Below are 15785 nucleotides of genomic sequence, written 5' to 3'. Positions count from 1 at the left end.
GTCTTAGTTCAGTGTGTGAGCATGCTAACAGGTGCTAATTAGCACTAAACACAAAGCACAGCTGAGGCTGATGGTGATGTCACTAGTTGCAGGTATGAACTATGAGAACGTGAGCACAGTTGGCAGGTTGGAAATGTAAAAATTATTGAAGACATCCTTGCAGCTAAGTTGGCTGAGGCGCATACTATGCATCACGGTGTGCTGGGTTTGAATTTAGTGTGCATGGAGTATGTCATCCACTCAATCCCCTTCTTGCCCCACTAAAGAAAGGGGGGGAGGGGAAGTAAACATGGAAAGAGGAGCGAGGAGCTTCACTTTAGTGCTGCTGTAATCTCTAAGAACACTTGCTTCACTGATTACTGGGCTAAAACTCTTTGCCTGAGTGACGATGAGACCTCAGCCGCTCACCACTGGTCACTTGGTAATTAAGCTTTAACCTTCTCAGAGAGGATTTGTCAAAATGGAAACTCGGGGCCCACTCACTGAATTCTCCCCCTTTACACTCCACTGCAGTGCAGGGTGCAACTTTAAAGCCTGATGAGAAGCAAACGTCTTCACAACATCACTCTCTATTTAAATGAAATAAACTACCAAACCTGCTGCTCTCTTAAGAGTTTCTACCTTCGGTCTATAACTGGTGACTTAATCTGGTGAACTACTCCCCGAGTAACGAGAGTCATTAATCTTCTGTATAAAATTACCAGCACCAATACGTCTTCTCATAGAAACTCTTTGTCAGAGCTCATAAGACTTCTTTTGTTGTACCTGTGGAGTGAAAAAAGTAAAGGGGGGGAGGGGAGTGGTGGTGAAAGGAAGCCCTCACGCTATGTCTCAACTCACCTAACGATTAATCACATACCTTTAGGCGCCGAATTAAAGACCTGTGATAACTGAAGTGGCCTAATCATCTGCATAGCCACGGGCATGATCTATCCTTCTGAGAGCAAAGCTGAACCAAGCTGCTTCCCCCTCTCTATCCTCCTGACTGTCTCTTTCACATATTTCTGTCTTTTTAAATGGGTCTTTGTGGAGTATTTACACATGTGACACAAGACCACAAGGTGCCCATTTCTTTCATTTCAAAGAAATGCACCTCTTTATTACAACAGATCCTCAACACCCGCTGAAATGACTTTTACCCCCGACTCATCACGACGCACTCCGAACATTTACCGAGCTGCCGTGAGGACGGAGACATTTTTTGAAGACAAATGTAAGCCAATCAGTGTCACTATGGCAACGTCAGGCATCGGGTGAAAGGGTAAGCAGTTTCACGACGGTCGAGGAGGAGGAGAGCAAGTAATTTGATCAACAAATCTCTCCTGATGGACAGGTGTGATAGCATCTCTCATCTATTGATTTGTTCAATTCATTAAAGTGAATTGAAATGGAATTCAAATTACATTTCCTGGATCTTTGTCAGACCAGTTCAAGTGTGATTCTGTACCAAGAAGTGGGCTTCAATTTCAGGCCTGACGGTCCACGAGGCTCTTCGTTATTTCACTTTAAGTCAATGGTTCTCCACACGATATTCAGAGCGTTAATGTAAATCAAACCACTGTTTGCTATGTAAATATACAGTGAAGCAATGTCTGCCTGAGCATGAGAATGGAGTCAATCTCCCTCTGTGTGCGTTGTAATCCGAGCTTCTCCTTGCTTTGTTGACATAGCCGAGTCTGCAGCACGTGGCTTTTAGTGCACGAGAGTGCATGTGAGCGCGCCCCACTGGCTGCCTCATTGCCATCGCTCTGCACGGCGCTCAAAACATGCAGATACGAAGCGCCCACCCTCCGGTTCCACCTCAGGTAAACACGTTCAGCTCTTTTAGCATTCTTGCGGCTGTTTGTGCTGTTAGCGCTGTTAGCTGGGACCCGGCGGCTCAGCCGGGTCGCCATGTTGAGAGCCGTTGAGGCAATAGACATGCTCTCAATTTCTAATGTAGCACCTTTAGCTTCATTTAAAAGAAGCGTTAGAGATTCAGTTGGTGTTTCCCTTTCTTGCTGAGAGTTTGATGAAAAGATGGATGCCACTCTCACGTCTGCATGGTAAATATGAAGCTGGAACAAGCAGATGGTTAGCTTACCTTAGCATAAACACTGGAAACAGTGGAAATGAATTGGCCCGACTCAGTCTGAAGGTACACAATCCTGTTCCGGACTATTTCTTGGCTTGGAGCAACTCTCAGGCAAACAAAGGAGACTCCAGCCAAGAAATAGTTTGAACTCCCGTAAAACTGCAAATTGTCATTTTTTTTGTATGAATTATCAAGATGTAATGTGTTAATTAGTAGGCATTAAATGCCTTTCCTGCTTGTTTTCAGTCTTTATGCTAAGCTACGATGCTGGATCCATCAACATGTGTACCATGCAGATGTGAGAGTGGTAATAATCTTCTCATTTAACTCTCAGCAAGATAGCAAATAATTGCATTTTGCAAAATGTTGAGCTATTCCTGTACACTATTTAATCCAGACGTTTTTTGGGGATCCCTCTCCCCGATACGCCTCTAATCCTCGTCATCTTTCCCTAATCACTTAAACCCCAACATTTTCAGTGACCACGAAATAGCAAAAGGACTTTGCGGCTCTGTTGCACCAAGAATTACTTAATAAATAAACAATGTGCTTACCGAAATGTTATTAAAAATTCAAGGCATTTAGGTATTGGGCTGTTTGTAATTTTCTGCTGGCACAGTCCTGAGACATGATATTTAATATTACGTCAAGGTTTATTCCCTCCTGAGTGGTTTTCAAATGAATTTTCTGCTCCACGTCACCGTGGTTCAAGGCCTCCACAGCTGTCGTAATCAAATAGGAAACCTCGAAAGCAGCGTTGCGGATTGAAATAACGCTTAATTGTGTTGCACTGTGCCATATTTGCCTTGCCCACCCGTTCCTGACACACTGTTCAAGCAGCGATGGGTTAAATTGTGGAGCCTAATGCAGTATAATATAAAAATTACACGCATACGATGGGCCCCTCAGCATGCAGCTGCATCAATTGTAATTGTTCAGTTTAAGTGACAGATATACCGGTGTCCAAGCTCACTGAGGAGGCAAATGAAAGGCAGTCGTTAACTAAAAACTCTAATCCTGAACAATCTAAATTGGCCCGTATTGAGATAGAGGGCTTACAGGTTACTAAGACTTAAATTATTGACAGTAGCTTGCAGGGAAAATAGATATACAGTGTATTAAATGCTGCTATGTGAAAGTGATAATTAGAGTGAGAGTAAATCCTTGCTAGAAGCTATGTGAGATTGGGGGAATAAGAAGGAATATGAAAGGCATGCATGAAAGAATGACTGTGTGTGTGTGTGTGTGTGTGTGTGTGTGTGTGTGTGTGTGTGTGTGTGTGTGTGTGTGTGTGTGTGTGTGTGGTCTTAGCCGGTCCCATGACCGACCCCACAGGTTTGGAAATGGAGCAAATGTCACAGAGAGCACAGTGGATGGAGTACAGGAGACGAAAGTGATTGGAAGTGGAAAAGCAAAGAGACTGATGAGTTTTCAATCCACACACCTTTTTTCACAAGCACCAGTGTTTGTGAATAAAGAGACACACACGCACACGCACACGCACACACACACACACACACACACACACACACACACACACACACACACAATGCTGGCAGCAGCGGTGGGAATCAACCAGACTCTCTTACCTTTGCCAAGTGGGAATTGATCCATTTTGTGAATGTCCTTTTCTGCACGGCCTCCTGCTCATCTGTAAATCAGAGCCCAGAGCGTCACTATCAGTCACATGCAAAACTAGACAAAGAGCGGATTAAAGCACAATCTTCTCATTGTCTATTGTTGTTTGAGAGTTGATTGGGTTTGCAGAGCTGCATGGCAACTCTAATTAACTTCTAACTTTTTTACCTGTCTGTCGCACCACATCATACCTTAAACGGATGTCGTAAGAAAAGAGCATTTGACATTTAAAGATGACATTTTCACTCGCTGGACTCCTCTTAGTGTGGACGGACATCTCTGCTCTCAGAAATGCCCTTTAGAGGACAGAAGGGAAGCGGTGCTTCCTATGCAATGACGTATCTCTGCCATGATCTATAAGAGGGTGTTATTCATTTCTGAACACAGTTCAAGCATGCAATCTGTTGCTACAATACCCACACACACACACACACATACACACACACACACACACACACACACATAAAGCCAGTCTTACTCCAAATGTACAGATTTACCTACATATATATATATATATATATATATATATATATATATATATATATATAAATATATATATAAATAAAGGCAGGGCATTGTGGGGGCTACAGTGATAAAGGAACAATCAATAGCATGGATGTCTGCTGACGATGTCCCCTAAAAAGCCACTTAACTTAAATGACAACAAGACATAAATCAAGTCTTATCATTGTCACATGTGCACGAGCAAAAACACAGTGCAGATACAAACTGACAAGCACAGGCGATCAGCACAGAGGGAGTTCTGAGAAGTGCACACGTATGTTCTGCAGGTATTACTGCTGTAATCTTTTCCTTCCCCTGATTCCCTTTTGACACCAAAATTAATTGTTGCTTGCAGCCCATGAAATAACAATTGGGACCGCTGCGTCTGTAATCCACAAATTCATGTGCAGCTCTCGCACGGATCCCATTATAATGTACACAAACCGGTGGTGTAGTTTGCCTCTTAAGGATCCAATCGTGTACAATGACTGAAAGATGTGACAATGTTGGGTGTTTTTTTTTTTTTCTGTCCCCGTCTGCGCCACGGAGCAATATCCTCCAGATGAGCGTGTTATCAGTGAGTCTGACACAGGGCTCTCCTCTACCTTAATGAAATATGCTGACGCTTTGATTACACTCAAGTTGGTTAGTGTGTCACTAGGTACTGTGGGCAGTAAAGGGTCTGTGTGCATCAGAGAGGAGGGAGGGGGGGGGGGAGTTGTTCATACATAATGCAGATACATTCATACAAAGTCATACGTGTCACTGAGCAGGTCCTTGTTCTATAAATGAATCTTTTGATTGGGTCCAGGAGTAATGAAATATTGATGGGCGGTAATATTGGATGAGAATAAGCCCCCTAGTCCTGGAGCAGGGACATGTGTGTGACGGAGAACATGTCTGCACGAGCGCGGTGCCAGCCTCTCAGTCTCAGGGACGAGGTGACTTTCAACTGTGCGCGCACACAATTGCACACAATCGCACTTAAACACACACACACACACACACACACACACACACACACACACACAGTCACATTACATTCTTTCAATATCACAAAGGGAAAACCGCCGTCCCCAGCAACCGAGCCTCGCAGCAGCGTTTTAACACACTTGATTACCTTCTCGGCTAGTGTTTGGTCCGTACCATCATTAGTCTCTTTCTGCAGCCCCGGAGTTCCCACTTTGACCCCCCCCCCCCCCCCCACAGTGAAGATGACCTTAATGAAATATCATTACAATCTAGTTTTGTTGTCTCAGAGGCTGTGTCTACAGACACATTAAAGCAGCCATTCTGACCCGGTCTCTGTTGTATATTTTCCAAAAAATATGGTAAAGTCTCTCGCAATCCCATCTAGTCTATCAGACAGTGGGACAGAACGCTGAATGCGTGGAGACCAAATACAGCTGAGCAGACCGGCGGACCTCAACGCGGGTCAAACGGAGAGATGAGAAATCAAACATTGTGACAGTCTGCCCGCTGTGCTGTGACACACACAGTGAGCTGGTACTCGTCTGCTGGGTCTGCTTGTTTCACCTGCTGCAGGCTCTGAGCTCAGCAACCTCTGCGCGCACACACACACACACACACACACACACACACACACACACACACACACACACACACACACACACACACACACACAGACACACAAACTCTGCCAACGTGGAAACGCCCCCCTTCAAAATTCTGCCCATTTCACTCAACACACCACGTCTGCAGCCCCTGCAGGGAACATTTAGTAAGGAGATTACACTGCAACATGCTCACACTCGCATAGGTACATCCAGTCCATACTGCAGTGCCATGCCATGCCAAATCACACACACACACACACACACACACACACACACACACACACACACACACACACAGACACAGACACAGACACAGACACAGCATACCCTACCACACATTTAAAATATACACACTATGCACTTGCCATCATTTTCTCACACTCTGCATCAAAGTAGGGGACACACATTCATGCACACTCCGTCCCACTTACCGCGGAGGTAGTGGAAGAACCCCGTCACCAGGTTGAGGGACGTGTTCTTTTTCGGGGAGCCTTCGCCCCCTACTCTGCGAGCCATCCTGTGCCCCAGACTACACCTCGATTCCTGCCCGTGTTCATGAGGATGTTGAGAGGACATTCACGGCAACCTCCGGGAGAGGCTATACTTGCCCTTGCTCCTGCCCTTGCTGCCTCTCCCCCCCTTTTTTTTTTTTTTTTTTTTGGGGAGGCGTCTTTAAAGAGCTCTCTGGAGCACTAGACCTCCCGAGATGACAGCGGCAAAACTGTTGCTCTGAGGCAAAAAAGCCAGGGAGGAAGGTTTCACCCTCCTGGTCTCCTTCCCAGCTCGCTGTCCTCTGTCCTCTGTCCTGTCCTGCGGTAGCGGGCTGCCGACTCAGTCAGACTCAGTGTTTTTCCTGCCTGTTAAGCAGCTTGGGAGTGTAATGTGAGTGTACGCGTGAGACTGTTTGTGTGTGTGTGTGTGTGTGTGTATGTGTGTGAGTGAGAGCAGTGCAGTGTCGGCTTGCCTCCGCATCAATCTTTCTCGCTTAGTCTCTCTCTCTCTCTCTCTCTCTCTCTCTCTCTCTCTCTCTCTCGCTCTCGCTCTCGCTCTCGCTCTCTCTCTCTCTCTCTCTCTAAATTTCTCACTGTAGGCTGCGGGAACAATCCACTTCCCTCCACCGGCCAGCCAATCAGAGTGCGTGGGAATGAGTGACGTCACGGCAGCCCCGTACTGATGTGGAGAGGGAGAACTGACTGGTGAGGAGGGAGGTGGGTGGGTTGAAGGGGATCATTGAACAGGTTAGGAGGGAAGGAAGTGTGAGCTCTGCTCTGACAGCATCACACACATGTGTTCCAACACAATATCGGGACAGACATGCAGGAATTCCCAATGTGCTACCGGCACTCTAATACCCCTCCTCTCTCTCTCTCTCTCTCTCTCTCTCTCTCTCTCTCTCTCTTTCTCTCTCTCTCTCTCCCTCTCATCCACACAGACACCATGCAGTGTTTGAGGCTTGCAGCTCTCTGCTGTTTAGAGCCTGCAGGAGCAGACTGTCACCGGCAGTCGTCCCGTCTGATCCGCTACTGTACCGTCTTCAAAAGGGATCTGCTTTCTTCTGAACCAAAGTCAACATGCAGTCGATCTGTGCGTTTTCTCCCAGCGAGGGAGTGCTGCACCGAACAGCACACAACAGAGGTAAATACAATATCTCAGGATGGGTTTGTATGACATACAGAAGGTAATATACACAGTATACTCGGCAAGACCAGGGATTTAAGTGTCTATAGACAATATAGACGAGTCCAGAACAAAAGAATGAATGTGCTCGCTCTGAATGTGTGATCTGAAGGGGATATTGTGCTGCTGCTCAAGCGAAAAACATACACTGCAGACAATGGTAGCACTGTTCACCCAACTACTCTAAATTTAGTGTCTAAAGAGACACTCTACAACCACGAGAGTTACTAGAGCTGTTACTAGGAACTGATCAGGCCAAAATCCCCCCCCCCCCCCCCCCCCACTGCTGCAGCAAAATGATAGCAGAAAATACTAGTGTTGCAGTATGTTGACCTCTTCTCCTTTACACCGTCTCATTTTTTACTTCTGTTTCTGTCTCTCTCACTCGCTTTCTCAGTCTGTCTATTTTCCTCAAATGTTGTCCCTTATATTACACACACACACACACACACACACACACACACACACACACACACACACACACACACGCTCTGGCAGTGTTAAAAACATTTGGCTCTTCTTTGAAACCATATTCAGAGAGTTTTCAAGAAAGCAATTTTCGGGCAGAATAGCCTGGTGGGTCTTATATCAGCCTTAAAGATGAAAGGACCATTCATCATTTGTGTGATTTTTCCCTTTTGTTCTTTGGGTCCCCCCCCCCCCCCATAAGGGATTTTAATTATGAAAGCCATCAATAACCAATGGCAGCTGTCATCTGCTATCTGTCTGCTGATAATCACGCTGCTGACACTCCTCCCTATAGCAGCCCTGAAACCGGCCGTCAAAAAATGCCATCATGAGGACCTGTCTTTGAAAGGATTGTCCGTTTTAAATATCTGTATAGTAGTACTACTGTGTGTGTGTGTGTGTGTGTGTGTGTGTGTGTGTGTGTGTGTGTGTGTGTGTGTGTGTGTGTGTACAGCTATTATAGATAGACTGAGAGCAAGAGTTCAAAGAAATATTCATACAGTCCCGTTTTTTCGTATTTACATATACATAACCTGTATTTGCGCACTCTAGACTACAAAAACTGGATTTTGTGCCGGTGGAAAGCTGAATCCGACGGGACATTTACATCACTCACACTCACAATCCCTACTCAATAATATTACTGCAGCCCACGCGATATCGACGAAGTAAATAATGGAACAGATTATATTGACCGATGATCCCTTGCGAAATTTGTTTCAATGTAAACCAGCCTCCGTGTTTGAGGTGGTTTTGTGTCTGATAAATCATTCCTGGAGAGCTACACTTCAATCCAGTGAGAAGGAACTATCCAAGGTGCTGAACCTGTCAACGAGAATCCTTTGACAAGGCCGTCGGTTTCATACAGTACATTTACATGGAAGCAGCGTAAAAAAAATGAGGATCAATTATTAACATGCTGGGACTCCAAACAGCCTAATAAAAATAACAACATTTCTGTTTTTGTCGGTATGTTTGAGAGATTTTTTTTTCTTTTCCAGTGAGCAGATGAACTTCCCCAGTGAGCTAAACTGTTTAGAAAAACAACCCCGGGACAAAATCAAGACAAGACGGTGAGGATCCATGGGACTTATTAGGTCTCACCATGGGAGTGGTAAGAAATGCAGGGCGGGCAGGTGCACTCACACACACACACACACACACACACACACACACACTGAAATAAGCTGAATGGAATCAGAAACATTTGCTCTTCGACTGTATGTTCAAGAATAAACCAACAGACTCCTTTAGGCTGCAGACCTCAGGAGTGTTCCAAGAGAGAAAGGGGGGTTGGGGGGGGGTTTGGTTGGTTGGAGGGTTAAAACAGACTGAACCTCAGCTGGTCTTGATCCCTAATGGCGCCGCTGGCAGCCATACAAAAACAGCAGATCCCTCTCTGAGGTTGTCGAGGTTTGGACGTGGGTCAGCGCCCGACGCTCACACAGGTACCGTGTGTCTGCAGGGTGTGGGGGTTCCTGAGGAGAGGAGGAACCGCTTCTTTTCAGCTGTTTAAAAAGGAAAAACAAACGGCCTACTGGAGGGTGGACCAACGCTGTTTCTGCTCATATCGTAATCTATTCACCCCCAAGGATATTTGGGTTTTCTTTCTGAGCAGCCAAGACTTCTTGTTTAGCCTCATGAGTGTACAGAGACACAGCGCCACCTAGTGGATAAGTATTTAAGTGTGTGAAGTTCTCTTTGTACGCGTCTGGTCTGAAGTACAGTACAAAGAGAAGAGCAGACAACACACGGGATTATGGTCTAGCAGAGATGGACCGGCACCGCACACGTCATGCACAAGGTGACACATTCTGCTGTCAAGTATTAATTTAGTAATGCATTAATTCAATTATATTATCTTAATGTTATTCAAGCTGGTGGACATTTAAATTCAAAGAACAGTAGCATGAAAGCATGAATAGCTCTAGCGAGTCCCAATGGGAGTGTTGATACCATGCTGCTATACCAGAGCCTGTTACAGTTCTTTGGCGATAATGCATTTTCTTCTGCAATACAACAGTAATGGACCAGGCCCTGTTAAAGCTATCACGCACTAAATGGATGTCTTTGTTGTGTAGTATAGAGGTAGCCTGTAATTGCTCCGTACGAACACATCCAGAAGCACACACTCCCAACACGTGCAGACACACATTTCAACCCACCGCACCGACACACACAGAGTGATTTAACGGGTTTTGGGGGCTTTTCTGCCCCTCTAGTCCTCCAAAAAAAAAAAAGCGTCTTTATCCACTTCCTGATTCCAGCTCTTCTCTTTCACCCCAACAATTCCTAATTTAAAAAAACCCTTCTCTGCACTTCCGCCGGGAGTACTTTCACCCTAACACTCGATAACACCCTCTATCACACCCTCAGCACATCCACTCAACCCTCACATGCCTATTCATCCTCTCCATTCGCCATCCCCACTTCATCGACGGCACATTTTTATCCGTCCCAACATAAGTGCCGAGACGGAAGTCCAAATGCCAGCCCATTAGCATAGCTAATTACATTTCAGTAATAATGAACCACATTAAAAGAGAGTGAGAAGGGGGGGAACAAGTCAAAGTGATTATCAAAACAACCCCTTTCCTCTTTCAAGCACCATCTCTCCCCTTTCAGCACCAGATGTGCAGAGAAGGCACCTTTTGTCTGCAACACAAATGTCCAAATATCAGTGTTCATTACAGCCAGGCCACTGATACAGTCATTTCAGCACCTGCAGCACCGACAGACACACACACACACACACACACACACACACACACACACACACACACACACACACACACACACACACACACACACACACACAAAGCAATAAAGCAGATAAGCATGCCAATGAATGAAAGTCAAAAAAAGTAAAGGTATTTATCATGTAAAAAGAAACAAATAGAACACTTTGAAGTAAAAAAATCTGAATGTATAAATTTGAAAAACTATAATCACCTAGGGTTGAAAAATATAGAAATTTAAATTATGAATTTGACTTATTTCTGACAGGGATGCTGCAGAAAATGTAAATTCTATTATGTGGCAAAACAGTGTTACATTCTGCCCTATTGGAGTTCAGCTGCAATTTCCGTCCTCCTTCTTTCAGGTAAATACATTCAACTGAACAAAACCACATTTGGACACTATACAAAAACAGACTGAGCATGCGGCTGACACAAAGCATCTATTCCACGGGAGGTTCCAGGGGTCGTATCAAAACGCCACTCAGTGCCACTAAGAGCATTACAGAGACTCAATTTGGCTTTGAAAAAATATTTTCAAGCTTGATGTTTCTCTGCTGCTCTCTCTATGAATGTGTGTGTGTGTGTGTGTGAGGATTTTGTGTGCACGTGTGATGCTTTGTGCGCGTGGGAGTGCAGGAGTGGGTCAGACAGTCTAAGCTCTTTATCCAGGTTCAGTGGCCCGCCACACATTACAGGGACGAGTGAAGTGAAAGGACTGGCGTCAGCACACTAAATAAATCACTGTGGGCAGAGCAGTAAATTCAGTTAGAAGTCCCGTCTTTTGCTGTGAAATAAAAACACCGACTGGAACGGAGCCAGAATCATCTACACGTTCTTGTCGCACACAATCACTCGTGTGTCTTTACTCTCATCCAGCTGGGTCCATATTTTTGTCTTACTGAAAGTAAATGTGAATTATTTTTGCATCCTTTTTTTCTTACTCCCAACAACAACAACCACCTGTCCAGTTAGTAATCCCATTCTGTTGAGGCATCATTCTTTTCCTTCAAAATCCCCTAAACATCACTTGAATGCTCACTTTTTCCCCTCACTGAACATTCTTGAATTATTAAAAGCAGGAAAGCAGCGTTTGTTGTGTCAGGTGGCAGGTTTTGTTTGCGGCGGGAAGCCTCAGAGTGAGAAATGGCCGTAGGGGACAGATGTCAGCAGCACAGCAGGAAATAATATTTCATAAGACACAGCACCTCCATTGCTTTTGTTTTACATTGTAGGTAAATGGAAAGGGATCATGGACTCCCTCCCTCCAGGAACAATGACACAACAGAAGTAAAGAGCTGAGAAAATGCCTGATTTTAAAGGGATATTTGGAACAAAAATTCAGATTTTATTAACAGGATAATAAAATGAGTGAAGAAAGGCTCGGCCTAGCTCAGGTGTATTTTGAAAGTCACTGCTCTATTCAGTGAGAGACGGATTATTTAAAAATATCTAAAGCTGTGATAAACCCAAAACCCATCTGGTGCTCCAAGCAGATTGAATTAAAAGCTGGGAATGACTTATTTCACTACCAACTCAGGTATGCTGATATCATCACATTATCTGGCCAGCTGACCTCTCCGGAGGTCAGGGTCTCTGACCTCTTTTTAAAAAAATTTGCGAGTGCTAAATGGACCCCGCCAGAGGCCGAATTTTCCACCATCCAATCACATTGTGACAAGTGGGGGAAAAAAAAAAGAGAAGAGAGGTGTCTGTGGTTGAGAGATAAGAGCATGCATGAGACTCAAAAGCATTACAGACGGAGAGGGAATGTGTCTTGGGGTCACAAGCTGAGGTGTGAGGATTCTATCTGTGAGGACATTGTTCCGTACGTCCATCAAAACTATCTGATGCTTCCATCTGACAGAATCAGGGATGTTGCAGAAATGCTGCAGAAGTGTATCATGGAATCAGTGTGGCCTGAAGCTGTAACTTCGCTCCACATTAATGGTCCACACTGGGTCAACGGCAGCTCATATTCCTGCAAAACATTCCTTTCGTTGTGTCTGAAACACTGCCTGTGCTGCCTTTAGTCAATCTGCCTTGAATCAAAAATAGGTGTGATTTTTTTTTAAGAGGAAAAAGAAAAGAATCAATACTGATATCTCGCTTCGCTGAACTAATGTTGGAACACACTTAAGACCTTCACGAAGGTGAGATCTTTGAAAGAGGTTGAACGCAGATGAAGCCCAGAGATCTGATCTTGTGATATGTCACTCAAACCTTCACTGACTGATCTGACCTGCAATAGAAGCTGTCACTGAGAAACTAGCATGGACTTAACACACTAAATACATCTTAGCATACAGACACACACACACACACACACACACACACACACACACACACACACACAGCATTGTATCAAACACTATGTCCTGTTGCAGTAGCAGAAGCTGAACAAGACATGGCCAATAAGCCCACAGGGTGAAAAAGAAAGCCCGTGCTTGCTGTCATGCGACCGCCTCTATGGCAACAAGTCGTAAACACAATCTGGAAAGACAGAAAGAAGAAGCAGCAGCAGAATAAATCTCTCACGCTGCAGCTCCATCCCACACCGGCCCTACAACAGAGCGATGGCTTCATGTTGACGCTCCTGCGGCCTTGAAGACTCGTTCCACGTCTGTTTAACCATTTAGCTAAACTGCTGACTGGGGGGGGGGGGGGCAAAGAGATGCATCACAGCTATTTTTAAAAACACCAAGTGCTCGTTTCGGCGTCTCTGCGTGAGCGTGGGCACGTTCCTGTGTGAAGCTGTGGTACCCGGAGCCGCAGACGATAAATGGTGGTGTCAGAACTAAACAGGAGGCTGGCACGGCTCAAGGTGACCGTCTGCTTGGTCCTTCCTTGGCTGCGGCCGGACCATAATGTCGCCTCTGGCAACAGGATGTCACCCTGGACCTGTGCCAACGTGAGGATTTGTGCCAGTCCCACCAGCAATCGGGAGCTTAAAGACGGGTGTGTGGGCTCTCTCTCCCTCTCTCTCTCTCTCTCCCTCCCTCTCTCTCTCCCTCTCTCTCTCTCTCTCTCTCTCTCTCTCTCCCCTACTTGTCCAGTGTCATTCTCTTGCTTTTCCAACTGCCTCTTTCATCCCTATTCCATCCATCTAATATGCTGCTGACTGCTGTTGCTTTTACCCTCTTTTGCACATTTCTTCCTGCTCAGCATCCTCCTTTAATCAAAAACTACAGAAGGTGCTGATAAAAATTGTACCACACTGCAGAATTTCCTTAAAAGCAGTCGCTTTTGCCAAGAATAACAGAATTGAGAAACTACATGTAAATCTGCTGCAATCTCCTTCTGTACTACTTGATCAAAAGCAAAGCACAAGTGCAGAATAACACATAGCCTACACACGCAGAAAACTCAAGCAGGTGTCCCATATACAATGAGACTTAGCAACGGTGTCTGCTTGATAAGCTAGCAGACGGTAAAGCCCAGCGGCGTGGGTGGGAACGCACGCCTCTGCCGCCCACGACGGAGAAAACAGGTGAGAAATTGAAATAGGAAAAAACGGTGCATCGCTTTTCTCATTAATGAGAGACAACAAACGGGCAAATTCCACAGCATATGGAGGAGTTCAGGCTGGGAGGTCTTCAAAGCAGGACTCCGCGTTCGCTGCCATATGGTGTCACTAATTGCTGTTTTTTTTTTTTCCACTGCGACACAGAGGTACACCAAAAGAGACGGTTGAAAGATGAAAAACACAAGACCCAAAAGTGGGGCAAAAGTTTTGATTGTTTTGATGTCGCACTGAGTGGTTACTAACAGCTTCCAAATTGAGCCTGAAGGGAGTACAGTTCATTTTCATAGTTGCTGGTGATTTGTGGAAGTGGCTAATTTGAGAACGTTGTCCTCTCTGGAGAGGATGAATAAAATATGTTAATCTAATCAGACTTTAAAAGAATTAGATTACCTATATTTAACTCTGAAGTCGTAAGAGATAAGATTCATTCAAGTTTTCACCACCGACGTGAACAATATAGTACATTCCTGAACACTTATCACGCTGCAGAATTACTGCAACCTTGGGAAATGAAGAGCGAGCCACTCTGAACAAAAGGTGACATGGATTTCATTTAGCGATCTAATTTGTGACAAAGCTCATGTCTACCTATAGAAACGCCGCATGATGCCCAAAACATGCTCACGTTACGGTATGTTCTCTTTATGTTCAGACAAATTTTAAAAAAAACACACGTGTTCCTCTTTGATTCTGACAAAACATCTTGATGATATCATCACAGGTTCAGCTCTCGTCTCCCGGGAGATGGATGCCCGACCTGAAGTGCGGTGTACTCATTACATGTGGCATAATGAGTGACGTGTGTGTGGAAAAAGAAAGGAAAAGAAATTAGCTGAGATAAAGGAAATCTATTGACACCACAGGCAGCGTGTGAGACTTGTAGTACATCTCTACTCAAGCATGTCCTTCAAAAGCCACTATGTGTCTCTGCAACTGTTGGCAAAGACACTGTTTGGTGTATTTAGATAATGTGGACACACCCCCCATCCACAGGACCCAGTCAGAAGAGTACTTTTGGAACAAGCCACACTTGGGACAAAGCGACATTATTTGCAGCTCATGTCATTTACTGTCTTGTAGTGTTAAATAATAGTCCTGAATTCACCTACAAGCACTGGACTCCATTATATTACTACGTATTCTCTATAGATAAAATATTATGCAGCCTCACAAAAAAAAAAAAGGAATATATAAATATATATTTTCACATAAATAATAGAACAACTTGTCTGATTCTCTCCAAATACTATGTCTAACACATCAAAGTTCTTGCACTGGAGAGACATCTTAAGGGGGAAGCTTCTAAAATGAGATCAATCGGAGTACAATCGGGATTCAAAGTGTGCACCGACACCTGCACACAGTGACGCAGAGGAGCCACGTGGCCGCTGACGCTGTTCTTAGCTTTCACAGAAAACTGCCACCTCAGAAGCCACACAGGGAGCGGCCATATTGGATCCCCTAGCTCTGGTGTCACCTGACTACTTCGCGAGTGTCATCGATCTGATCCGGTCAGGGAGGGGATGTGTGACTTTGCCACACAGGGATACGCTGCTATATACGGTGGAGGGTGGTGATACACA

The 15785-nt window shown here is 45.0% G+C and overlaps 1 protein-coding gene across 6 annotated transcripts in view; it reads right to left on the bottom strand.

The window, feature by feature from the left end:
• syne1a (spectrin repeat containing, nuclear envelope 1a) overlaps positions 1–15785 on the bottom strand; it is a 123313-nt gene that overhangs the window by 106338 nt on the left and 1190 nt on the right. For 5 of the 6 annotated variants that reach the window (XM_068724676.1, XM_068724678.1, XM_068724680.1 and 2 more), the window contains exons 1-2: positions 6225–7141; positions 3664–3725 (exon numbers count right to left, since the gene is read on the bottom strand). In XM_068724676.1, coding sequence (XP_068580777.1) covers positions 3664–3725; positions 6225–6369 — 207 coding nt within the window. In that variant the 5' untranslated portion in view covers positions 6370–7141. Of the gene's footprint in view, positions 1–3663; positions 3726–6224; positions 7142–15785 lie in introns of those variants that run through there. The other variant, XM_068724679.1, reaches the window with a different exon arrangement.

This window comes from Cebidichthys violaceus, unplaced genomic scaffold (assembly GCF_023349555.1).
Source record: "Cebidichthys violaceus isolate CVI_PGR_0920_01 unplaced genomic scaffold, fCebVio1.0.p SCAF_31, whole genome shotgun sequence".
In the NCBI taxonomy this organism is placed as follows: domain Eukaryota; kingdom Metazoa; phylum Chordata; class Actinopteri; order Perciformes; family Stichaeidae; genus Cebidichthys; species Cebidichthys violaceus.
Note: the sequence above shows the minus strand (reverse complement) of the source record. Positions and strands in the feature narration are given on the sequence as shown.